At 34.9% G+C, this 17,668-nt stretch overlaps 1 protein-coding gene across 1 annotated transcript; it reads left to right on the top strand.

Annotated features, from left to right (window-relative positions):
- The first annotated feature begins 2,098 nt into the window (after positions 1-2,098).
- Positions 2,099-11,308, top strand: LOC103709943. Its single transcript, XM_008795480.3, has 2 exons — positions 2,099-2,758; positions 10,876-11,308. Exons 1-2 carry the CDS (start codon positions 2,228-2,230, stop codon positions 11,188-11,190), a joined length of 846 nt encoding a protein of 281 aa, XP_008793702.2. The 5' UTR covers positions 2,099-2,227; the 3' UTR covers positions 11,191-11,308.
- The last annotated feature ends 6,360 nt before the right edge of the window (positions 11,309-17,668 follow it).

A 17,668-nucleotide genomic window follows, 5' to 3' on the forward strand; every position in this document is an offset into this window, starting at 1 on the left:
TTCTTCTTGTTGGACATGTAAAACCAATTTAGTGGGTTTCTTTTAACCTTTTGCTTTATGACATCCTATGTAATTTCTAGTTTTTTAGGGTACTTAATGATCTCTTTGTTTAAGTCTCATTTTATGTTAAAAAAAGAGAAAAACTAGCCTATGGTTTTTATGGTATGAGAGTGTCTTTTAAGTTTCTCTTTGAAAAGAAGAAGAGGATGGTGAGAGCTTGGTAGGAGAAATTTCTTGAGCAGATTTTTGTGTTAAAAAAAAAGACTACAAGAAAAAAAAAGGCATCTTTTTATTTGTAAGCTATATTTTCAGTTTTTTGTGGTTGAAATGTGGAGTTTTTTGAAGTAGATTTGAGGCTATCTCGTGGCCCATTATTCAACTCTATTTTTCATTGTTATTTGATGCCATTTGCATGTTATTAGTATCTATTTTGCTCCAACAAAATTGGTATCAGAGCTTGGTTTGGGGATTTAGTGGGTGCCTTGTGCTTTGCTTGCTCTAGGATTTGAAATTAGGGTTTTTTGAAGAGTATTGAGTTTGAGCTTGATCAGTATAATCATTAATTAAAATGGAGAGTAATATGCTTCCTATTCAACTTTCTAAATTAACTAAGGAAAACTATGATCGTTGGAGTATTCAAATCAAAGTTTTATTGGAATCTCAAGATTTATGGGAGATAGTTGAAAAAGGGTTTAAAGAACCCAGCTCACCACAAGAAGAAGAGGGGCTTATCGAAGGTCGAATAAATATTCTCAAAGAGTCAAAGAAGAGAGATAAAAAAGCTTTATTTGTTCTCTACCAAGTCATTGATGAAGCTAATTTTGAGAAAATTTTTAATGCCAAAACTTCAAAAGAGTCATGGAAAATTCTCAAGAATGCTCATAGGTGTATTGACAAAGTTACGAAGATGAGGCTTCAAATTTTGAGAAGAGAATTTCAGGAGTTGAGCATGAATGAGTCGGAGTTCGTTTTAGATTATTTTTCAAGAGCATTGTCGATTGTGGATGAAATGAAAAAAAATGGCGAGGAGATTGATGATGTTAGGGTGATGGAGAAAATTTTGTATTCTTTGATCTCAAAATTCGAACATGTGGTGGTAGTCATTGAAGAGGTAAAAGACTTGAGCACCGTAACAATTGATCATTTGATGGGAATGCTACAAGTTCATAAGCATAGATTGAGCAAGAAGTTTTCTAGTTTTTCAGAACAAGCTCTCCAATCCAAACTCTCTTTGCAAGATGTCAAGGAAGAATGCCATGTTGCTGGTACTCAAAGAGGCCAAGATAGAATCTATGAGAATCGAGGAGAAAGTTATAGAGGTCATAGAAGAGGTTATGGAAACCAAGGAAGAGAATTTAGTAATCAAAGAAGAAACTCCAATTATAGAGGAAAAGGTGGAAGGCATGATGGGAGAGGCCAATTATCATTCTCTCTAAGAGGAAGGTCAAGAAGCAATTTCAATCATCATTCCAATCAATAAAGCTTTGATAAGAGAAATGTGCGATGCTTCAACTATTAGCTTTGATAAGAGAATGTCACAAGTATGGGCACTATAGCAATGAATGTTGGGCAAAACAAATTAATAAAGTCAGAAAGTAAGCTAATATTATTGAGAAAGAGAGTATTGATGGGGTGATTTCTACTTTGATGTTGGCTCATAATGAAAATGAGAAGAATGAAAACAATGCATGGTATCTTGATACCGGTGCAAGCAACTACATGATGGAAAAGAAGGAATTGTTTGTTGATTTGGATGAAAGTATGCAACGCGATGTTACTTTTGGTGACAACTCCAATATGCTGGTGCAAGGCAAATGTAATATTCTCATCAAGCTCAAGCTCAAGCTCAAGAATAGGCCAGAATCTAGTTCAATTTTACTTATCTGGCTTCTATTTTTACTCATCAGGTCGTCTCATTTCTATAGGCCAATCACCGAGACTAATGCATGATACATAAGGCTTACAAGAATAGGACAACCTTTTGGCATGGTCCACACCATGCAGGATATGATTTTTTTTGAAATTAGAAAAAAATTTCGTTCGATCGGATCCACAAGCTCAAACACACATATATTGCTATATTTGGAGCGGGTCTGCGTTATCCATTTGTCTTCCGATCATTGAATCGTTGAACGCCACGAGCCCTCTCTTTTCCGAGGAGAACGAGCTCGTCCAGTTTCAACAAACCCAGAATCGTTGAGGGTAATACACCCTCCGTTCCATTCTCATGCTTTCCATTCATCCACCCCCCAAACCATGGCCAAAACCCAAACCTCCTTCCTCTCCTCGCCTCCCACAAATCTCAGCATCCTCCTCCCGTCCCAACCCACCGGAAAACCCGTCCGCTTCCTCTCCATCCTCGTCGGTAGGCAAAATCAAACGCCTCGTCCTCGCCAGCGAAGGCCGGACCAAGCTCAACACCCTCCCGGACCGAGACTTCTACTCCTACCCTCGCTTCGTGACCCACGTCGACGATGGCTTCATCTCGACGCTAACTGATCTCTACCGAGAGAAGTTGGCCCCTGGGTGGGAGATTCTGGACCTCATGAGCTCCTGGGTCAGCCACCTGCCAAACGAGGTGGAGTACAAGAGGGTGGTGGGCCATGGGCTCAATGCCCAGGAGATGGCCAAGAATCCAAGATTGGACCATTTTTTCGTCAAGGATTTGAACCAAGATCAGGAGCTCCAGCTTGAGAGCTGCAGCTTTGATGCTGTGCTTTGTACGGTGAGTGTGCAGTATCTCCAGTGGCCGGAGAAGGTACGCTGTCTTCTTGCCTCATCTACTAAAGATTTTCATTTAATTCTGTAATTGTCGTAAATCTCCGCAATGTTCCTTTTTCTCCACTGGTTTTAATTCAATTTGGGTTAGATGCAGTTGTGGTAGAATGGCAATAACTGCTTTCATTCCATATGATGTGTTTTTGTTGAAAGGTGAACCAACATGAAATTGAAATCAAAGCAAACTTTCTGTTTCATGGTAGCTTGACATGTCTGAATCCACTGTAGATGATGAGTCTTATCTAGTTCTTTAGTGGTTAATTTTTGCAGTTGCTTCTTTCTTGTCATTAGCTACTGTGCCATGCAAAACTCAAATTAGAATGTACTTGTAATTTGCCCTTATTTTGCCAAATTATTCTTGAAGAATTTAGTGCGGAAAGGAACCATTACGGGAAGTTCTTTACGTAAATGGGTACACATTGATGCATCACTTTTGTTGAATAAGGAGTTAAGGGTAAACGAAATCAAGGTTTATTACTGCAACTACGTATAGCTCCATCATTCCTCCCCTGTATCTTCGCCTTATTGTTGAGATGCCTTGATATGATGCTGAAATCCTTTTGTATGCTACACTCCATAGCAAGAATGCTGATGAAAATGACAAATTTCACCACCTTTTATGAAGGAAAAGGAATTATTGGGTGTCTATTATAAATGATAACTGCAATTACTTGATTATCATCAATCTACTTTTCTCCTTGTGGAACTATGTGGTAATTGCTACCATTCAAGAGGATAGGCTATGCTGTGTGCTACATGCAGAAAATTGATGTTGATTAGTGAGAAGCAGTGTTGCATGGACATAAATACAAGAATTGGATTCGGACATGTATCCAAATATCTAACTCAGGAGAAGAGAGAGATACAAGGATAGATAGAATAACATATAAATATAACCAAATTATGTATTTATACCTTTAAACATTAAAAGAAATATTAGAAAGGTGTTGTTTTTTAAGACCTTTCAATATACATATTTCGTATTCAAACTTTCCAACTAACTTAAGGATATCAACAAAATAATAGTTTGCAAAGTTGTTTCAATACCTACATTCTTAACAAATCTCAAAATAAGAACAATTACTCACTCCTAATATCAGATTAGATGATCAAACTCGTTGTTGGAAGAGTTCAACTGATTAATTAGTGGAAAAGTTCTACCCAATTCTAATCTTTAAGAATATTTACCAAAGAACTTCGTAAGTATCCAAGCATCCGATGCATATTTGACAAGGATATTTATCCGGCACAGATTTTGGAGCTGGACATGAGTGTCCAGGCAACATTGGTGAGAAGAGGATGATGTTAAATGCTAATTTAAATCTGTGGAGGAAAATATAGAAGAAAAAGGCTTATGATGAAATTTCAGCAAAAATATAATGTAAGATAAGACCCTGTCAGAATTAACAAATGGTAGCACAGAGTAATTGGTTTCATCATAGAAGACCTGTTGTAAAAGAGGGATGAAATAATAGTTAACAATTTTTGACCTATATGGATGAATAGAAGATGTTCTTTTAGGGTGCCATATGACTGATACATACTTAGCAACTTAAAGGGATAATTTATAAAATGACATTGAATGTTGGACGATGAGGTGATCTTGGAAAAAAAGTCGAATGTAACAAAATGAGGATGTGTAGTAAATTAAGAATGATAGATTGGGAATGGATATATTGGAGTTGTACTAATTATTGTCAAAGTGATGGGGAACACGTTGAAATGGCGGATATGGAAGCATTCAAATTCAAGGATTAAAGTGCTCTTTGTGCCAATCGGCATGTGTCATGCTGGTGTCTTGTTGACATGCAGTAACTACATTCAATGCCATGCCTAGTGCATGCATGCCATTATGTGCCCCATGCATGCCATTATGTGCCCCATGCATGCCATTATGTGCCTAGCACTAGCATGGCTTGACACATACTATGTGTCTAGCTAGCATGGTATTGGGGTGCACTGTTTTAATCCTTGTATGGATCTTTATGAAAGAATGGAGTTTGTTAGAAAGGATTTGGGATAGCTTGTATATCATGTTGGTTCTTGACAGGAATTATTGGCGGATGAAAATTCATAACACCAAACCCAATTTGGTAGGGCAAAGATTGGTGGGCAGTTATATGATTTATCCTTATGGTGTAAGTGTAACTATATAAATAATAGGTATCTACATGGTACATAATTTTAATATCGATATATGCTGTTTGTCTCATGTCTACATTCAGAGAACTGCTCAGCATAATCTTTTTTTAATGAAAAATGAAAATTTTATCTGGTCTAATCGAGAATAGTAAAAGGGTTGTGTAGAAGGAACCTTGATCCATGTTTTCTTAAATTGTAATTAAAGTAAAGAAAAAAATCTTTCAATAAAAGTAAGAAATGCGACTCCAATTAATGGTTTATGATTAGCTTCATTTGAAACTTATGCAAAATATGCTGCTGATCAAATTTGTTATTCAGTTCCTTGTTCTTCAAGCTTTACTTGATTTGTCTCCTTCATCTTTTAAACTAGATATACAACAATATGTGCTTTAAAGTCCATATGTTTGTTTATTGGGATTGGGTGAAAACAAAAAGCATAAAACTTCTTGTTCTCCCTTATGGATACCCTTGCGACATATCACAGAAGCTTCATTCAAGTATTTTATACCAATGCTTGAATAAGATTACATGCATCCGCATCAAAATATATAGGCAAATTTCTTCCTGTTAATCTGATGGTTTTATTTGTTTTTTAACATCTTATGCTATCATATGAACAAATTAGTGTCATCAGACTTATTTCATGCATCTGTAGTTAGTTTTATACTATGTCTAAACTTCCTCAACTTATGAATGTACACTCATGAAACCTTATTGTTTAATTTGTGCAATTAAATACATGTGAAAGTAGTACATATGAATTATTGTGACTTGAAATATTTATAAAAATGAAAAAAAACAAATATCAAAAATGATATAGTTCTTTTTTTGCCGAAAGATTCTCTGTTGACAATGGGAAGGAAATAGATAACAATTTTCCCTTGTTGCCTCTTTAAACTCCTTATTTTGTCCAATTCAATGATGAAAGGTCAATGCAAAAGCAGTTATCGAAACATCAAGGTATGTTTATATAAGAGGTTGGTTAACCATTCTATATGGTGGAAAAGATTCTCATCTTGGTCCTGTTAAATGGAGAAGAAAGTTCAATTTTAAATTGGGAAGTGCCCCAAGCCTCACTAATTTGTAACTTACATTGGAACCGATGTGACATGCAGTTCAGATATAATTAAAGGGCATACAAGAAAACAGACAAAACAAACTGAAGACAAAGAAACAAGAAGAATTGAAAATGATTAGAACTTTATTTATCGTAAGAAATTCCAATAATTGGTAAAACATGAATTAATTATTTGGAAATAGAAGTATGAAGAGGCAAATACTCCATAAAACCTTTAGATTTTTCTCTTCCTGTTACCTTTTTTCTCTTTATTTATTTATTTTATCTCTTCCACATTTCACCTTATGTATGAAGGTCATCCTCTTCCAGTAAGGAGAAAAATTGGGTAATTTCAGGGTTGAACATAGTTTAACTAAGCTGTCGTGGAAGTGTCTTTTGGATGTTTAACATTTTCTGCTTAAAACACTCCCATCCATGAGCATGCCTTTAAACTTCTCTTTTAAATTTCCTTTGATATGGACTTTTATTGTATGGAGGTGTGAAGATAACTGTATATATATTGCTTCATTCTAATTTAGACACTGCAAGTGGTAACAGTCATTTTTAAACCCTCAGCTTTTCTTGCATTATAACCTTTACCAAATTTATATCCAACTCATGAAACAACTGCCACAAAACCACACAGATCTCTGGAGCAAGCTGATCTTTTGTCACAACATTAACTTATATTAAACTATGGAACATATCTAGAGCATGTAAACCTTGAGGTGCACAATGTTGGATAGGTTTTGCTAATGCAGTGAAATTCACCACAAATTTAGTGGTGCAATATGCATGAGAATGTCAATTATGATGCCATATGTGCCATGAGAGTGCATTACACGAACAAATAAGTTATATGTTAGTCTTATACATAATCATGCACTGGTTAGTCTAACATTAACATTTCGTTTTGGTGGTTAACTCTAAGGGCTCTTTTGGAAGTTCCTGCAGTTCTAGCAGGATGAGCGAGAGAGGGAGCACAGGAGTAAGGATGGGAGGAGCAGGAGAGGGGGAGGTAGAGTGCAGGGGGTTCACAAGGCTCGGTAGCTGTGAAATTAGAAAAAAAGACCTCTCAAGGTCTTTCAATCCCTTGGCATGCTCTCTTTCTCTCTCTCTCTCTCTCCCACTCCCTCCCTTTCCCCACTCCCAAACCCCCATTGCCATGCACACTCTCCTCTGGCCCAACCTGTTGGATCAACTTTCCAAATAGGCACTTACATTATTAATTCCCTGGAAATGTTTCATCTTCTCTTTAACCAAGATGCATTCTATAAAGGGTTAAATCCTTAAAGCATTTTCTTCAATCCTTTGATTATGTTGGACTCAAAATTTCTTGCCATAATTTGGTAAGAGAACCAAAATTCACTATCGATATATTTTGAGATCCAATGATATTGATTAAAGAGGATATTTTGTTTAAAATGTTCTGTTATATATCTGTAGTGCAGACGGTATTCTTGACCATAACCCTAAAGGTTATACATATTTGGCAGTACTAGTTAAGATTTTTAAAGGTAGAAGTCAATGAATTAATAAGATTTCATTGTTTTAATTCTAACTATATCCCTATACGCCCCTTAATCTTCAGATTCCTTTGAATTCTCCACTAATGATGGTGAAAATGGTGGACAAATCAATTGTATATGGGGGGACTACAATCGGTCATAGTGCTCCTCATCATATGAAAAATAGCACATGGTGCACCCTATTTCTGCATGTTTTCCTTTGTGAATTCAGATTGAATCATTACTAATGAAGTTCTATTTGAATGTCATTAAGCTCTAAACCACTCCATATGTGCGCACACTAGATGGGAATGGATTAGGTCCTTTGTTCTAGGACTAGCTCATATATCATGGAATTCTTTTAAGCATAGTGGTCTACAGCTTCAAATATAGAAGATGAAGAATAGTAGGAAGAAAGTAAATATCGGAAAGATCGGGTGGAACAGAGTTGAATATACCCTAGAAAATATTGAAGCGATTCTTGCAAATCTTTCTAGGTTCACATCATGTCTAGGTGATAGGATCTGTGGTGCATTTGCCAAGATCTTGTTCCCTACATTTTCGAAGGTGTAAAATAGGAAGAAGAGAATTGAGAGAGAGAGAGAGAGCAAAAATTTATTTGAAATGAAACTATTACAAGTGACACTCTCAAAACTCTTGAAGTCTCTCTTAGAGCCCATACTTAAAGCTATCACTTTTCGCTCACCTAAGGGACTGATGCATTCTCCATGCTAAGAGACCTACCAATTTGACACAAGATCACTAGATATATGATATGAATGTAGTCTCCTATTGGAAGTAGGTGAAAGGCCTTACATTTCTTTGAAACTTGACTAGTCACAACCTTTAGAGCTTTAGAAGTAAACCACTAACTGCACTCCTTTTCCTTCCAATATTGGGATATCTTTGACATATATTAATCCTAAGTGTAGAACGGATTATGTCCTCACAATATCGAATCTCTCTGCATTGAGACAACCAGTAGAACTTCTCTCACGTCTAAGATTCAAATACAAAAACTATTCCACTTCATGCAAGAACTCAAATATTACCCTTTGTTAGGCAACCTGGCCATGTATAGTCCTAATTGGAATGTGCAAATTGATTACTGGCTGATCTCCTTTGGTGCCTAGAGTTGGAGCCAAGTGCTCCTAAGGGCAGCTGTGCCCTGCACCCTACAATTTCAAGCTATCCCCATATACATGTATGGGCCCCCACTCTCGGCTTTGAATCCCATTCAGCTTCTCACATTAGAGAAATTTAGATTATTATGCTTTCTTCCTATCTCAAATTTCAAAAGATTTATTTTTTTTCTTGCGAAGAAAAATCTCTTTCTATCTTAGATGCTGAACTATAGGAGTTTATTAGAGAAACAAACCGACTAATAGCCTCTCTCCTCCTTCCCTCCCTCCCTCTCAATCTCTTTCAATCTTTTTGAGATTGTGTGGTGTCTCTATTCCACGCTCTAGGCAAAGGGCAGAAAGCATATCTCTCTCTCTCTCTCTCTCTCTCTCTCTCTCTCCCTCCCCCTCCCTCCCTTCCCACCCCGCCCCCCCCCCTCCCTCCAGAGGAACCCAAACTTATGATTTAGTTGCATCATCTTAGTCCCTCATCCTCTCTCTCTATCTTGGGGCTGATAGGACTAGAATTTATGACATTGTTGATATGTGTGTGTATCCCATCCATAATGTTGGTCCTATTCTTATATATAAGTGTCTGATTAGCTTCGATAGTGTAATTCATTGCAGTCTTGTCTTCCTTTCAAACTTATTTTTGTTGGATTTTTGTGCTCTTCTTTATTATTTGTTGTGCCCATGCTCAATTCTTGATCGGTTTTCATTGTGAGATGTCAATTCTATTCAAGTTTTTAAATACTTCATGCCACCAATATAAATAATATATTAAGTTTCCACAATATAGAGCTGGATAAATTTTTTTTTTGAATAAATATTGATTCTTTGAGGCTACAGTCGTTATTATTTTTTGATTTTTGTGATAACAAAGAAATAAAGGATAAAATTATCAGTTAAATACCAATAAGAATAATTATCTTTATTTTTAAAATTTTTAAAATATTTTGAAAGTATTTTTTATAATTATTATTAATTTCAAGTTGCATGAATATGAGAAAGTTATCAGACTTTGGCACCCTTTCATCAAAATCCTAGCTCTGCCCATGTTGGTGCCCATGCAAGGAGTCAGCAATGATTCTCAACCATGATTACATTTATCTTTTGCTCTATAGCTATGTTCTCTTAGAGAATGAAGAAGTCAAATCATCAATGAGCTTATAGTTCTTCTGGAAAACCACAAGAAAAATAATTTCACAAGTATCACCTTTGTACTAACATTTATGGAATGAGATGTAGCTAGCATCAACTCTATGATCTAAGATTTAATGTTTAATTGCATCATTTTCCTCATATTAATAACTTTATTTGATTGATTCCTTGTTGGATATCTTCCTACCAATTGAAGTCCAAATAGAAGATAAATTTGTTTAATCTATCCACATGAGATAATGTGTTTGGCCTCAAAATGACATGCAACAGTGACTTGTTGATATTCAATGTTACTTTTAAGACTAGCAGCACTAATACCTTTTGTGCCTTATCTTGAAAGTAATGACTTTATTATTCCATAAACTACAGCCTGCTGGGTATTTTGCCCTCCATCTTCGAGGTCAAATGTTTATGAGCAGAACTTTACAAATGCATAATAATGAACAAACCATTAACTAGTATCTCCAGATTTCATTAACAAAAATGGCTTTGAGGGCACACACTTCCAAGACGAGGATCATTACAAGAATTCTAGTATTTGAAGAGATTATCAGTTTTTTTTGCTAATGCACTACCTATATATTCTAACATAGTTAACTTCATCTAAATGTAGGGAGAAATATCACTGGGGAATCTAAGTCTAAATTGCACAAATCATGATTTCAAATGATATGAGATTACTTCTTGCTTCATGTTCTACCATAGATATGGTGGTAATAATATGTGAAATACAACGTTCAAGTCATCGTCTCCAATCTTTTTTATATTGCTGCTCTTTAAATTTTGCCTTATGCACACAGCTTCTAACTGCAAGCATAATTGACAAACCTTATCCTATCTGAAGGGCAAGAACTGTAAAGCCACTTAATTTATTACTGATTTGGATCAATTCCCAAATTTGTTTCGGTTTCAAGTCTTTCCAAAACTCAGGAAAAAAAAAACATATGGTTTGTTTTGTTTATTGGAACTATCTTGCTCGTATTTGTCTAAATAGAAACTGCTGAAATTATTATAAGAGTGATATAGACAAGTTCTTGTCCTGTAACTATGAAGTTCTTTATTAAATTGGTTAGCTTTAGTGACAGAATTAATTAATTGCTTCTTACAGGTGTTTGCTGAGGCGTTTAGGGTGCTTAAACCTGGTGGTGTATTTATTGTAAGCTTCAGCAATCGATTATTTTATGAAAAAGCAATCAGAGCTTGGAGGGATGGAACTGAATACAGCCGAATCCAATCGGTTCTGCAATACTTCCAATGTGTAGATGGTTTTACACAGCCTGAGGTAGTCAGGAAATTTCCTGGAAAGGTTGATAATTCACCTCTTAGTGGGATTATGAGATTGCTTGGGATGTCTAGATCAGACCCTTTTTATGCAGTTGTTGCTTACAGAAATTTCAAACCAGTATATGCAACAAATCAATAAGAATATGCATTTTGTACCTTCGTTTGTCATGTACCTAACTACAATACATAAATCTTTCTGGGAAGTTGATGGAAAATCAATATAAATTCTTAGGTTCTTCGTAGTTAATTGAGGTTTTGGGAAACAAACATTTTCTTTTTTAATTGGAATGGTTAACTCTCTTACTTTGTTTACTTTTATATGTATGTCATGTTCCAGTATGATATCTCGATATCCATATATGTTGCTGATTCTATGGTGATATAACTATTGTTAGAAATATACAGGTGTTGATTAAGATCTTATTGATGCTCATACATTCTGAATGCAAAACAAAATACAAGGTGAAGTTTGGAGAAAAAGGAAAAACCAAAATTACCTCATGCTTATTCTTTCCTCTCATAGAAAAGCTATATAAGATGCCGAATGACAAAATTCTTTTATGGCCTTCTCTAAATCATACTAATATATAGTATAAATTTTAAATATTTATAGTAATTGAAAGGCCTTGAATACTAGGATAAGAATTTTCTTGTTTTCTCCAAAGCCCACCCAAATTTATAATTTGTTCACAGCTAGAATATATTTTACCGAACCATACATCTTGATTTGAACTTTGATGAGATTGGGTACATCTAGTTTTAGATAGCAAAAAATCTTATTATGACAAATTAATTTTATTAAGTTGTGTCGTAATATCTCAATCTTCAAAAGCTGTTTTCATATAGCTACTGTCTATAACTACTAAAGTGAGCTCTCATATCCATACTGAAGAAGATAATTTTTAATTGATGGCATGATATTAACATAACATCATATTAGTTTAATCAGTTCAATTTGATGAATAAATAAATCATTTATAGTTGTTTGATTTGTTAGCTGTTAACTATAACTTGCTCAGATTGGTATCTAATAAGCATGGACCCCTAGGAGTTCACTTGATTGATAAAGAAGCTTAACAAATGTGGGTCATGAAGAGTTAGCTTAGGTCAAATTAATATGTATTTCTGCTGCTGACTTTCAACGAATGTCTTGAGTGATAAGTTCAGCATTCATCGTACAGAAATTTGGAATATGGCTAATAATTATTTGAGCATATTTTTTATATTTATCTTGTTATGTGTCAAAATGGTAGGTGCCCGGTGATTATGTTAATGTTAGTCAATATGCACTGTTATTGTATTAATGCTAGCCAACGGTATAGACAACTGTTTCATCCTAAACTTGTAAACTGCATAAAATAAAGGGGAATGTTGTTACCTATTATTTCTTGCAAAGTTTTTCTGCTTTTCAATATCCTTTCCACTATGGGATGGTTATAACAATCAGCAGGTCATCGGAGTAGTTCGTTACAGCTATTCATTCAATTGTGATATCAGCATTTCTTGAAACCCATTTGTCGCCCCACTTTAGCTTTTCTCATTTTACATGAACTGAAGCATTTCATTGGCCAAATAGTCTGAAACTGAAAATCTCAGCAACCCATAGTAACTTGAGCTCTCTATCTGTGATGATAAGCTGACAACACCTAACTGATTGATATGGTGGAGGCAAAGATTAGCTTTATAAGAATGTTAATACAGTTAAGTTTGGTTCTTTATGCAGTTTTTTTATATTATGTGATTGTATTAACTTCTAAACTGGATAGCAAATGAACTTTTTGTATCAGGAAAATACCTTTTTAGGTGGAAGGCAAATCAAAAACAGGGAGAAAACTGTTTAATGATTTGGGGTAGAGTTTATTGAAGCCTAGGGAAGGTTAGGTGTGATTACTCACCCACTCTTAAGCTGACCTTGGTAGTTTGCCATGGCTACTTAACCATGACCTTTGTGTTTTCTTCTCTAATTAATGCACACTCTAAACCTGAAAATTATATTATAATAACTAATGAACAAAAAAAGCGCATAAACAAATTAAGCAACCAAGGAAAGAAAATAAGCTATGAATATGATTTGTTTTTTCAGTCAAAAAAGGGTTGGCAAGATAGTAAACAAAGATAATGAAGATCTACAGACTCGTAAGGAAAATAACGTAATGAAACACTAGACTTCAAATACAAACTTTGAAAAATGTTAGCTTTTTGCATTGCAAGATGGAGTCATTGAGGCCTAAATTTGGCATATTTAGCACAGAAAACTTGATGTGATTGGGGGGAGTATGACTCTTGTTGAACCTGACTGTCATTTGGATAACCAGTGGGTTGAATTTAACTCTTTTTGAACTTGACGTGATTGGGATAACCACTCTCTTGAGGCTATGTTTCTTCCGTAGGAAGAGGAGTTGGAAATGGTATCAGTTCCTGTTCCAGTCCATTCCTTTTCTGGGGCTGGTAGAGGGCGAGAGTAGTAACTCCGGAGCCAGTGTGGTATCCACCACTAGCCCTGCCTTCATTCATAGAGCTATGGAAATTAATAGGAACAGTATCAAAGGGGTGGGTCGACCTAACAAAGTTGAATGGGTTAAGTCTATGATGGCTCCCTGACCTAACGGTGTCTAATACCTTTAAGTTTTACTTATTTGTTTTCGGGATATTATTTTGACTGATGCAAGTCGTTGTATTTACTTTAGGGCTTTTTAAAGCTGCCAGCTCAAAAAAAAAATAAAAAAAATCCAATGTCTCATACCTACAAGGTCGAATTTGATTTTTGGCATGTTTAGTATTTTTAGACTTTTAATCCTAAAAACTATTTTCCTAGGAAATAAATTTTTGATAATATTATATAGAAAGTGTTTTTACAAGAAGAAAAGGATAAAATATTTTTAGAAAAAGCTAGACTCCTCGCTTGATAATTTGAACCAGCATATATTACTGAAAAATTACTGAAAATATTGTCCTTGTAAGCATTATTTCCGCGGTAAATTACTAAAAAATTCACCTAAAATGACATTCTCACACAAATGGCATTTTTGGCAGGGATATTTTTCATCCACATCCTCCGAACAATTAAGCGGATAAATTTGCCCCTCCATGAGAGGGAGTACAGCTGATGATGATGACCACCCTTAAGGATATCTAGCATTTCGCAAAGGTATGTGATCTTGGATTCAGAATGAACTGGTTTTGACATTTAACTAAATAACGTTCCATAAAGGTGCCAAGTTGTTTTTGAGAGAAACACAAAGTGTCAATGGAATGAGTTGGTAAGCTCTCTTGTATTGATACATGAGAGGTTCCATCATGCCTCACTAGGGCTGCATTTGGTTGGCACATAAAGCAGACATGAGACCTGGAATAAGGTTTATGCTTGCCAAACTAATCATAGAAGCTTCATAACTTAGCATAAGTATGAAATAGTTATGGTTCTGTTTGGCACCACTTCTAGTTTTTATGAAAACCAAAATCGGCTGCATGTTCTTCTTCTTGTTAAAATTTAGATCCAAAATTTGATAGTACCCGTGGCGGTGGTGGCTGGCAAACGATGACTGGTGGGGGCTTATAGGGGCGGTGACAAAGGTGACGGTGGCTATATGCTAAATAGATATATAATCAAAGGTCCTCATGATATGCATAACTATTTCTAAAGAACTCTATCATAAGCTATTCCTAATATAAATGCACCAATTATTATTTTTTGGATAAAATTACCCTTCTCCAAGACTGGTGGTGCCTATTGTAGTTGTAATGTCATAGTCTTAATTTGTTTAGAGCTGTAGCATGGATGTTTTTACTTCTAGTTGTCATGGCATTTTACGGAACTTGGATATTGCGAACCGATCAAGACTGGTATCATACAATCCATATTTCTCTTCAAGAGCATCCTAATGCGCCTTGGCCGATTTGGTGGGAAGGTACAAATCATATAGAGAATCACCAAGGGCACTAAGGATCCTGTGGCGGCAATGGAAATTAATTTCTTCAGGAGTTTTAGAGTGAGAGCCAGATGATCTAGAATCTTCAGGGCTAGGAAAGGGTTGAGAGATTGATCCAGATGATGGTCTAGGATCAGAGAATTTGATGGCAAAGATCAACTTTAATGTGGTGAGCCAATGTTTTAGTTGGCTTTGCCACCTTCTAAAAGAAGATCTACTAAATTTTTTGGCTTAAATTGAACTATGATCATCAAAAGAAGCCATTTATGAAGTTTTATTTGCTTGGCTTGCTATGCAAACACAAGTTTTAAGAAGATTAGCCCTATATGTTTAAATAGTTAATTAATGTCTTTCGATAATATACTTCTAGATTTTGAAATCAATGTAATAAAGAAATATAATATCAATAAAATTAAATTATTATACTAAGAAATATAACAAATAACTTTGTAATTTTTGCACATTTTTCAAAGCAGCAGCAATAGGTATTTTAAAAATAACTAATATTATGCATAGTTTTAAAAGATGCATATGAGTTTTCTGCATAAATTTTAAAAATGTAGAAAATTCTGCACGGAGATTAAAGATTGCAGAGAATAATTTGCACAGAATTTAAAACTATAGAAAATCTATACGGATTTTAAAGATGTGGTAATTTTCTACAGAGATTTTTAATATGCAGAAAATTTTGGCACTGTTTTCAAAGATGTAGAAAATTCTGCAAAGTTTTAAATATGCAGAAAATTTTCTATACAATTTTTAAAGTTGCAAAAATCTATTTGGATAATTTTCAAAGCAATATGACTTTCTTAAAATACTATTTTTGTGAAGAAAATAACTTTCTGAATGAAGTTAAGGCTTTCAATTGCTATACAATTAAACTAAATCTAATTCTATGCTATCAAAATAAATTTTGATAAATAAATACATACATATACATACATACGTACATTCATACATATAAAATTTCTAGTACAATCAAGATCATGTTCTTAGACTGTTAGAAATTTGTTGCCTAAAATTGCTATATCTTTATTTTATAAAAGTATTATAGAGAAATAATCTACTAGAATAAAGTCAAAAGATTAAAAAAAGTTTACATGAATTGAGGCGTATGATATACACTATCCTAAAAATATAATTTACCACCTACATGCAAGTCTGTAACGATCTCGTTTCCAAAGTACAATAAACTAACTCAGCCCAATCCTCTTCTAACGAGCACGATCGCTAAAGAGGCGACCCGACTAACTCCTTTAGATGCCCAGAAAAGAATAGAAAAGAAAGAATAGAGAAAGAATGAAAGAAAAAAAAAATATTGTATTCTTTATCCCTCTCGACAAGTAGTGAATCAGATGTGAGTGGAACGGATTGAGTAATCCAACACACTGGACTTAGAGCTATTTATAGACTCTATCTAGTCCGAAGATGTGATGTTTCATGGTATTCTTATGGAAACCAGAACCAACGTTTTTTTTCCGAAGAGTCGCAACTCTTTTGAAGAAGCATCCGAGGAAAAGAATAAGGATTTTAATGTTTTAATATATCAAAAATTTAGGGGATAAGGCCGGTTTATTTATTTTTAATTTTTTTCTAAGCTAAAACACCATGAACATTGGCCAATATTTTTCAATGACCTCTTGTACTTAAATAGATTTTTTTTAATTAATAAAATTCTCAAAATAATGCCTTCGTATAATAATCTTTGAATTTACGATACCGATCTTCACAAGTTTTCAGTATCTTAGTCGTATCATATCACCCAAGATCTCATAAATCTTAGTTCTTTTAAACTCTCTACTTGCAACATTGGCCAAAATAAACTGATATCAAGTGTAAATCTTATACAATCTTAGTTCACTTTCCTATTATAAAAAATATGTGACAAGTTTTGATCGGCAATGCAATTATATCCAGTACCTTTGAGATCCTAAAATACCTTTTGTTCAACAAGAAAACCACGGCACATTAAGAACAATCCACTAATCAAATCATGAGTGGCACAGCTCTACCTCTTGGGCCCATCATTCTTGACTCAACACACAGTCAACTTGGAGGATCGCAAGAAAAAAATAGAGAGGTCATATTGATACCAAGCAAGAGGATGGAAGACTACAACCTAAACACGTTACTTGCCGAGAACAAGATCTAGAGCTGAACTCGAATGTTTTAATTGAGGATTTTCTTCTCTCTCCTCTGCATTCTCTCTACTTTTTTTTTTCTTCTTTAATAGCCTATCAGGATTTGCCACATACATAGATTGCAAAAATACCGACAACATATAGCTGGCAGTTGATCCATTGCCATGAAAATCTTGCTCCATGCCAATCCCCTGCTAGAAAGGCCAATATGACGGCGGTTCATGTTATATCCTTTACGTTAAAAGGATGATTGATCTTTTTTTACAACATCGACCATTGAAAAGCAGCCCATACAAATCTCAAAGCACTCCATGCTCCTTCATTTGTCTACTTGTACGGATCTTGAAGCAACTATTGCACGATCTAATAGTGGATTCGTATCAAGGTAGGTAAATTTTTCCTTCGTGCCAAAGATATAACCCCTGTTATTACGTATGTTATAGTAGAATCTTATCACAATCTCTAGTTCCGCCTAGCTCCTCTAAAACGCAGGAGAGGCTTACAATTTGGCAAAGCCAGAGTAGTCGGCATTACTTTGGATGTTGAA

Source organism: Phoenix dactylifera, unplaced genomic scaffold (assembly GCF_009389715.1).
Source record: "Phoenix dactylifera cultivar Barhee BC4 unplaced genomic scaffold, palm_55x_up_171113_PBpolish2nd_filt_p 001820F, whole genome shotgun sequence".
Lineage (NCBI taxonomy): Eukaryota > Viridiplantae > Streptophyta > Magnoliopsida > Arecales > Arecaceae > Phoenix > Phoenix dactylifera.